Below are 10,000 nucleotides of genomic sequence, written 5' to 3' on the forward strand. Positions count from 1 at the left end.
TAAGAGAGAGGAGAGAAGAAGAGGAAGAGGGAGGCATGCAAGGAGTGAATGAAGAGATAGAAAGGAGGAAAAAGTTAGTTTATGGGAAAGAAGAGAGAAGGAATAAATGAAGGAGTAAATAGTATTGAGGATGAGAGAATCTGTTTACATGAAAAAGGAAAGACGGAGTGAATGAAGTACACCAGTAAATTTAGAAGGAAAGAAGAGTTTATTCTTATTCTTTCTTCCTTCTTTTAATTCATCTCTTCCTCTCCCTTACAATTCCTTCCTTCATTCCCTTCTTCCTTCTTCCTTTCATTTCTTCCTTTTTCTCCGTGACTCATCCCTGTCTCCCTCCGTTCTTCCCTCCCGTATTCCTTCTCTTCCTTCTTCCTCAAGAGCATGAACGAAATGAGAAGGAAAGAACCAGAGAGATACAGAAATAAGTACAGGATATAACAAACTTACGATATTTTCCGGTATAAAACGCAATAAAACACACGAAACATAAGAAGGAAGAAAGCAAACACGAATGAGAAACACAAAACAAGAACAAAGAAATCCAACCTCTTGAACAAAATAGGAAATAAAACAAAAATTAAAACAAATCTTTCGATAATTTTCCTTTCATTAATTTCTCTTTTCTCAGCGGCCAATTAAGGCTTCATTTCTTCCTTTTATTAAACACGCAAAAACACGAGGGCCGGTCACGCGCTCAACCTTCTCCTATCACGTACATATGGTAATTATGGCTTTTAAACCTCCGCCTTATCTCCTTCCCAAACCTACTGTGTGTGTGTGTGTGTGTGTGTGTGTGTGTGTGTGTGTGTGTGTGTGTGTGTGTGTGTGTGTGTGTGTGTGTGTGTGTGTATACCAAAAGACTACGGTACTTCCAGTTTCTCATTCTTTGCCAGCTTCCCACAGGACTTCATATACGAGAGGGGAAGGTAAGACAGTCTATGCTTCACTGGAATATTTGAGAAAAGAAGTCTACTACGTGTGTGTGTGTGTGTGTGTGTGTGTGTGTGTGTGTGTGTGTGTGTGTGTGTGTGTGTGTGTGTGTTTGTAATTCACCACGGTCGTCTGCTGGTTACCCAGCCAGTCTTCCCCATTACGGAGCGAGCTCAGAGCTCATAGACCGATATTCGGGTAGGACTGAGACCACAACACACTCCACACACCGGGACAGCGAGGCCACAACCCCTCGAGTTACATCCCGTACCTAGTTACTACTAGGTGAACAGGGGCTACACATTAAGAGGCTTGCCCATTTACCTCTCGATTGTGAGTCGAGCGTGCTAACCACTACACTACGCGGTGTGTGTGTGTGTGTGTGTGTGTGTGTGTGTGTGTGTGTGTGTGTGTGTGTGTGTGTGTGTGTGTGTGTGTGTGTGTGTGTGTGTGTGTGTTATATCAAATAGAAAGCGATCTGACCACGCAATATACACAAAACAACTCATAAAGAGGGAAATATAAAGCGAAGAGAGAGAGAGAGAGAGAGAGAGAGAGAGAGAGAGAGAGAGAGAGAGAGAGAGAGAATAAAAATAGAGCCACATTAAATAAGAGAATGTTTAGATCAAATACAAAAGAATCTGATCAAACTATAAATGAAAACCTGCCAGGAAGGAATGCAGAATGGAAGTAAGGCAAGGTAACGGTGCTTAGATTACATTACCTTTTGTTGAAGCTGCTGCTGTATTTGTAGTTGTAGCCTCTGCTGTTGGTGTTGCTGCTGCTGCTGCTGGGAGAGTCTGTACGCCCGCAGCTGATTAGAGAGAGAGAGAGAGGGAGAGGGGGATAATTTGTGGCTATAAAGTAGGAAGAATTCTAGCAACAAGAAAATAAAAGAATAAAAACTTGTGAGGTGATTATCTTGTGTTTTAATGATGCATGAACAACGGGAGAGCTTCGAGAGTTGGTTTGTCATCTGTGTTCCTGTGTGTATGTATTTTCTTTATTTCTTTGGGTGTGTGAGTGCGTGGGTATAATTAATAATGGTGGGAAGAAATGTACATCGAAACCACCGTTGTCTATTTTTATTTCTTTGTTTTTTTTAGAAGAATGCGAAAGTCAATGAGTAAAACTATGATAGAAAGAAAAAGTCATCGTAACGGAGTATGGAATAAATTATAGAGACAGAAAAAAAGTGAGCGAAACCATAAAATAAATCCATCAAGGTAATAGATGAAAGCGAATCATAACGGGATGTGAGGAAAAGAAAGGAAAAAATAGATGAAAGGAACTGACTGTACGTATTATGGGAAAGGGAACAAAAATAGATAAAAACTGTGAAAACAAAACATTGAAAAAAATAAGAAACGGAAGTAAACCATAACAGGATGCGAGATGAAAGAAAAAAAAGGTAAGAAAATTTAAAAAAAGATTACCAGGAAAGGTGTAAGGAATAAATTACTATAAAGACAAAAAAAATGAAAAAATGAAAAATAACAAACGGAAGCTAATCATAACGGGATCCGAGATGAAAAAGAACAAAAAATACGATGAAAAGAGGAAAAAAGGTGTAAGACAAGACTGAGGTCACTGCCACGGTAGGGGGAGGAGGGAAGGGGAACTGTCTACACCCACGACCCACAACCCACCCACGACCCACGACCCGCCCACGACCCAACACTCACCTTTGCCTGAGCTGCGAGGGCGGCGTGGGCGTACTGCTGCTGCTGCTGCTCCTGTTCCTGGTGGGAAGAAAGGAAGAGGCAGGTGAGAGGGCGTGTCTTCTGCACCATCAAAGGAAGGGGTGAGCTGAGGTGACGAAGGCTAAAAGAGTTATGTACGCCAAAATTGTCTTGATAACGTGTGTGTGTGTGTGTGTGTGTGTGTGTGTGTGTGTGTGTGTGTGTGTGTGTGTGTGTGTGTGTGTGTGTAATTCACCACGGTCGCCTGCTGGTCACCCAGCCTTTCCCATTACGGAGCAAGTTCAGAGCTCACAGACCTATCTTCGGGTAGGACTGAGACCACGTCACACATCTCACAAACCGGGAAAGCGAGGCCACAACTCCTCGAATTACATCCCTTACCTACTTGCTGCTAGGTGAACAGGGGCTAAACTTTAAGAGGTTTGCCCATTTGCATCGCAGCGCCTGGGACTCAAACCCGGGCTTTTTCGATTGTGAGTCGAGTGTGCTACCCACCCACTACTGTTTGATCTGCTGCACTGACGAGACAGCCAGACGTTACCCTACGGAACGAGCTCAGAGCTCATTATTTCGATCTTCGGATAGGCCTGATCAGACCAGGCACACACCACACACCGGGACAACAAGGTCACAACTCCTCGATTTACATCCCGTACCTACTCACTGCTAGGTGAACAGGGCTACACGTGAAAGGAGACACACCCAAATATCTCCACCCGGCCGGGAATCGAACCCGGTCCTCTGGCTGTGAAGCCAGCGCTCTAACCACTGAGTGTGTGTGTGTGTGTGTGTGTGTGTGTGTGTGTGTGTGTGTGTGTGTGTGTGTGTGTGTGTGTGTGTGTGTGTGTGTGTGTGTGTGTGTTTGGAAATAGAAAGGAAAACATTAAATCAAGGAAGATGAAGAGGTGGAGGAGAAGGAATAAGGATATAACTACACATATAAAAAAAAAAAAGGAAAGAAGCAGCAAAAAAAAAAAAAAAAAAAAAAAAAAAAAAAAAAGGAGGCATCCACAAAGAGCACAAACAAACAAACAAAAACCTTAATCCACATATAATCCACAAACATAAGAACTATCCCCTAACAAGACGAACAAACCAGAATCCGCCATCCACCGCTGCCCTACACACCATCACCTCAGACCAGTCCCGTGATGAAGCGAACCTATTCCCCAGACCGTGTTAACCCCTTCAGTACCAGGATGCGTTTCCATATTTACTCTGCTTACTATTTGGTGATTTTATACAGCTTCAGAAACTTATGTGGGGATTAAAATAAGGAAGACTCTGGCCAACAATCTTCTGACCTCCAAAGACCCTTCCTAATGTAAATAAAATAATCTAATTATATCCAAAACATATGATGAAAAATGCGTCCCAGTACTGAAAGGGTTAAGCGCTTCAGTACTGGGACGCATTTTTTTACTATGAGTTTAGGTGTGATTAGACGATTTTATTGACATTAGGAAGGATTTATGGAGGTCAGAATATCAATGGCCAGAATCTTCACTATTCTAATCCCCATATAAGTTTCTGAAGCTATATAAAATCACTAAATAGTAACCAGAATGAATATGAAAACGCGTCATGGTACTCAAGGCCGAGGTTAAGATCACTCATGTTCACTTCCTCTGATCACTCACGCCTAGAGCAAGCGCAAACACAGCCACAAACACAGGCATGCATCTCAACACAGCATAACGGACCACTGTGGACGGAAATGAAACCAGAAACAAGAACACCAGCTGCTTCTTTCTATAGTTTGGTATTCCTAGGGAGTCAATAAGGAGCTTCGTATTAGATAAGGATGATGAATATAGCTGGATAGTAAGTAGGTGTGTTTCATGTAAGGTCTGACATGTTCTTGCAGCTTCTCTTTCTATGTGCTTATGGTTCTTTGTTTCAATGGAATGGACTCGTAATCAGGATAGCGGTGAGTCATTAAGGAGCTTTACCCGATTAGATTGATTTAAAGATGAGGATAAGTGAATATACAGGACCTGCCTCTTGTGGGCCTGATGGCTTTTGCAGGTTCTTTTACCTTATGTTCTCGTATAGGTAAGTACAAGAGCGTCTCTCATGACATAACAATCATGCAAGTGAATGAATATAGACACAGGTTCATACAGGGAGTGTCACGTGTAAACCTAATGGGTTTTTACAGCTATTATTTCATGTTCTCGTATGGATAAGCCCACGACACAACACACCCTGCAAGTGAGTCTCCAAGCACAGCAATCCGTCAACATAACAGGTACCAAATGTGCATGAAATTGCAAGCCGCAGAGACTAACCGCAAGAATCAGGGTACTAATTATTCCCTGCGTGAGATTAACTATGTGATATCAACTCCCGCCTCTCCCACGGCACACTCACACACTTCCCGCGGAGGTGAGAGTGGCTGAAGGGGAGAAGGAGATAGTGGTGAGAGGGTGAGAGGGTGAGTGCATCGCAATGCCACTAAGTGACACCCAACACGCGGCACAGTCTCGCACCATTGTTCGTTGAGACCGACACGCCACCTAACGGGCAATGAGAGGGCTGGCCGGGCAACCAACACACATCCCGTTCCGCTTGCATAGGGTCGTATTCAGAAACGCTTCACTCTCTCAGAACGATTATTTTCTAAGGCCACAGAAATGACTAGTTAGGTTTTGAAGAGAGTATTTCCTTTAAATAACGCAGAAATCACGTTAATTTGTCTCTACAACCATTAAAACACCTGGAAAACCAGTGTACCTTCAACTAAAACCTTTTGAAATAGTGAAGAAGCGGCGCGGAAGTGTTTCAGAATATGGAACTGGTGTGTGTGCTTGCCTCGCCTCGCCTCCCCTCACCTCCGCCACTTTGACACTCATGCTTTGACACCTTTTCCCCCTTCCTCTGATTGTGATTCATTCTCCCTCTCCCGTTTCTCCTCTTTCACCTCCTCCTCTTCCTACTCTACTTCTTATGTAACGTTTTCTTCCAATCGTGTCATTATCATTTTTTTCGCCTCTTCTTTATTTCTCTTGTCTTTCTTTCTTTTCTATTTTCGCCCTCTTTTTCTTCTTTTTTTATGTGTAAGAGATTTTTACTTCTTTCGTTTTCTTCCAGGTCATGCTAGAATTTTCTTTTATCTTTATTTCTTTTGTTACTTTTCTTTTTTTCGTCCTATCTCCCCTTCTCTTCTTTTACTTGTTAGGTTTTCCAATGTTGTTCTTATTTTTTCAACTTTATCTTGTCCATCATCTTTCCTTTTTGTTTTCTTCTTTCGTATGTTTTCTTTCAGTTCTGTTCTCACTATTTTTCTATTTTCTCCTTTCCTTTCTCTCATCTTCCTTTTTCTAGTCTTCTCCGTTCTTTCTGTTCTCTCTTTCTTTTAAAGCCGATGTAATTTCTTTAGGTATATTCTGCTCTCATCTAAGATCTTGTTTTCATAATATACTCCTCTTTTTTTCTCCTCGTGTTCCTCATCCTTTTTATTTCTACCTTCCTTTTTCTACCTCACTCCCTTTCACACGCCCATTTCATGCCTCTCATCATCCTTCACCTTCCCACGACTTAATGTTCCTCTTATCATCTTTCCTACACCTTCCTTGCCCTTCTTCCTTCCTCCCTCCAGGTCGCAGAGTCCTCTAAGCACTCAACGGTCCGGTCCCTCTTCCTCCTCTTCTTCCTCTTACTCGTCACCGCTGCAAACATCGCCCCTTCTTGCCGCATTGCAAAGAATTCTTCCTCTTCCCATCCCTTCACCCTTGTCACCTTTGCACGTCACCCTTGCCCTGCCCTCCCCTTCCCAAACTCCGTCCTATTAGCTAATACCATTCTTTCTTCTCCCTCCACAGCATTCCAGTTCCTTCTTCACGATTTGACGTGTCTAAATTGATTCTCTTAACCTTCCCCAAGCATTCTCATCCTTACGACCTGTTGAAATCTACTCTTTTCTGCTTCCCACACCATTCCTATTCTTTTTTTTTTTTTCGTTATATGAAGAGCTGTATGATTTTTTTAACCTGTTAAGTGGCTCTCCCAATCTTACGATCTGTTGAAATTCAGCCTTTCTTCGCTTTCCACGTCTTTGTTGTTTTATCCTAGCCAAACTTCTTTCCTAAATCATTTATTTTAATCTTATAATCTCTACCATCCTCGCAACATGTCAAAATCTAGTTTTTCCTTTTTTTCACATCATTTCCGTCTCCTCTTTGTCATAATTCGTCTAAATCCATTCTTTTCACCGACTTAAACCTCTCCTACCTTACATCAAAATCTAGTCTTTCCTCCCTTCCCACATCATTCCTTCTCTTCCTTTACCATATTCCGTGACCAAATCAATTCTTTTCACCCCACCAAAACTCTCCCACCCTTGCAAGACTCCCACACCCGCACAGCCGCCCCATGACAGCCTTTCCGTGCACACATCCCGCCCTGCTAGCCATGCATGCACGTCCAACTGTCGCCTCGCCACCACAGCCAGCCACCCTCTCACAATGACCGTTTTTATGCACTCCAGTGACGCGCCTCTTGTATGAACGTCAGGTGAGGAACTACAAGGCTATTTGTTACGCTGACGGCGACGTGGCGGGTGGACATGACGCGGGTGTCCGAAAAATGGAAGATACCTAGGAGGGTCACCGTAAGAGAGAGAGAGAGAGAGAGAGAGAGAGAGAGAGAGAGGAGGGAGGGGGTTCAATTAGCATGTGACCTCAACGTTTGCAGGATAAAACAAACGCCTCAGTCTATTTTATTCCTCGTCTTCCTCTTCCTCTTCCTCTTCCTCCTCCTCCTCCTCCTCCTCCTCTTTTTAGCCCCACAGCCTTCTCTATAGTGAGACAAGAATGCTTCGTTAAGGAGAGAGAGAGAGAGAGAGAGAGAGAGAGAGAGAGAGAGAGAGAGAGAGATTATATTGGAAGTTAAATCATGCCTGTGCAATTTGAAACGAAATGCCACCACCACCACCACCACCACCACCACTACCACTACCACAACTACCACCACCACAACCATCACCACCATCACTACGGTAAATTTTGGCCAGAGGCCTTAAAGAACCATCATCTTCCTAACCTATTCTTTTACACTCTCCCCTATCCCCCTCCTCTCTCTCTCTCTCTCTCTCTCTCTCTCTCTCTCTCTCTCTCTCTCTCTCTTGGCAGGATGCTAGGGAACCACCATCACTGTCATTACCAACACCACCACCATCACCACCACCATCACCACCACACCACCATCATAACTGTCTCCCCAAGTTTTTTTTTTTTTCTCTCTCTCCCCAAAGCCCAACTTTTTAGGACGATCTCCTCCTCCTCCTCCTCCTCCTCCTCCTCCTCCTCCTCCTCCTCCTGATGCTGCTCTTCTCATATTTTCTTCTTTCATTCTCATTTTCTCTTCTTCCTCCAATTATTTGCTCTCCTCCTCCTCCTCCTCCAGACATGGGAAAGGACAGACAGACAGACAATCAGACATACAAAAAATTCCTCACAAAACCACTGACATGACCCGCAAGACCCCAGAGAGAGAGAGAGAGAGAGAGAAGCTCCACCCATCTGCTGCCGTCCCCCGAGGTAACACAGGAGCGCATCTCAAGACTGGTATTTTTCACTCCCCATGACTGTAATCTGTTCCCTGGCGCTCCTCTGCTGGTCCTCACATCCTCACCCGTGACTCCTAAACTTGCCCACACTAACGCACTATTAATCAGGCAACTGTAACGTGAATGAATAAATAAATATGTGAAACAGAAGATTGGTGGGGTGTCATGAGTGTGTGGAAAAGATATTTACTCCCAAGTCTACTCACGCTAACACACTTGCGAATATTCAGACAACTGCAGCGTGAACAAATGAATAAATACATGAAACTAAAAACTAGTGAGGAATTTTGATTGGGTGTCAAAGTGTTACTCCTCAAATAAAAAAAAGAAATGTAAGAAAAGAAAACTCAGTGACAATTGTAACGTGGAATAGAAATGCGTGAATATTTTAACAATTGAATACTGTATATGAAAATGAAAACTAGTGAGGTCATTTTGATTGCGTTGGAAGAAGATGACAAATGTTATCATACCTTCATCTTCTCCGATATAGTACGTTACATTACATTTATTATATTACACTCTGCTCCTCCTCTTCCTCCTTTCTCTTTTCCGTACAAACCCGTCTCACGTACTAATGGCGCAGAAGTTACTCTAAAAGAGCCTAGTGAGGACATTAGAGCCTGTTGCTTTTTAGACATCCTTTGCATTCCTTTGTATGCACACCATACAACACAACACAACACAACACCGGTACTTTTCAGAATAACAACAACAATAATAAAAGACGAAATATATACTCACACATAAAGGTAATTACTTAGGCATTCAGCTCAGTAGGCTTAAACTTTTACAGCCTACCACTAGTATACGGGCCAGAGAGAGAGAGAGAGAGAGAGAGAGAGAGAGAGAGAGAGAGAGAGAGAGAGAGAGAGAGAGAGAGAATTGTTACGGCAGTCCATTAGGAAGAGATTAGCAAGGATTCATCTTCCACACGAGTTACAAGAACCAATCCAAGCAAGATCCCAAAGACAGCCGAGTATTCAGTAACGCATCTCTCACCACGACCATTTTCAAGAGATGACTAGCCAGGTTGTCAATTGTGTTGCTGCTGTTAATAATACGCAACGCTTGTTAACCTGTCGCTGGAACCATACAAACATCATTAACAACGCTCGATCGTGCCTTAAACTAGAGCCTTTTGAGTGCAGAGAAGCTTTACCGGACGAGCGATTTAGTGAGTGGTAACAAAACAAACAGCTAATAGTTGGCCACACAAAACAAATGGCGCACTTGCTAAATCGCTCGCCAAAAACAAGGATAATTACTCGCCTCTATGCATCACCAATGACTTCTCCAGACGAGCGAGTAAACGAGTAAACAAAGCCGAGACAAACAAGACCATGAACGAAACAAATCACTCAACTGCAAAAGCAACAAGGGCATGATTACTCTACTCAATTCATCACCTATGGCTTTTCCGGCCGAGTGAGTGAGTAGTTCCAGTGGCCAAGCGGACAGGGCTGGGAGGAGCAGTGACCTCAGTGGGCGTGAAGGAAGAGGTACCTGCAATCTGGGAGCCCCGCTAGTGTTCGTTCTTTTTATCTTCCTTCCTTCTTTCACGTCCTGCATTGATCGTGAATGCTGGCACACTCAGATCACACACACACACACACACACACACACACACACACACACACACACACAATGAAGGAAAAAAAAAAAAACAGGATTAATCACACACATACACACACAAGTAGATACACAAGATAGGCTGTCATGCATACTTTATCAACACACAAACACATGCACACACTTCTACAAGCACTATCACATAATCACACACATACACACACAA

At 43.2% G+C, this 10,000-nt stretch overlaps 1 protein-coding gene across 1 annotated transcript in view; it reads right to left on the reverse strand.

The window, feature by feature from the left end:
• Window positions 1–10,000, reverse strand: part of LOC123513080 — a 124,919-nt gene that overhangs the window by 95,219 nt on the left and 19,700 nt on the right. The window contains 2 exon segments of the mRNA XM_045269934.1: window positions 1,655–1,744; window positions 2,616–2,672. Of these exon segments, the coding sequence (XP_045125869.1) occupies window positions 1,655–1,744; window positions 2,616–2,672 (147 nt within the window).

This window comes from Portunus trituberculatus, chromosome 35 (assembly GCF_017591435.1).
Source record: "Portunus trituberculatus isolate SZX2019 chromosome 35, ASM1759143v1, whole genome shotgun sequence".
NCBI classification, from domain to species: Eukaryota; Metazoa; Arthropoda; class Malacostraca; order Decapoda; family Portunidae; genus Portunus; species Portunus trituberculatus.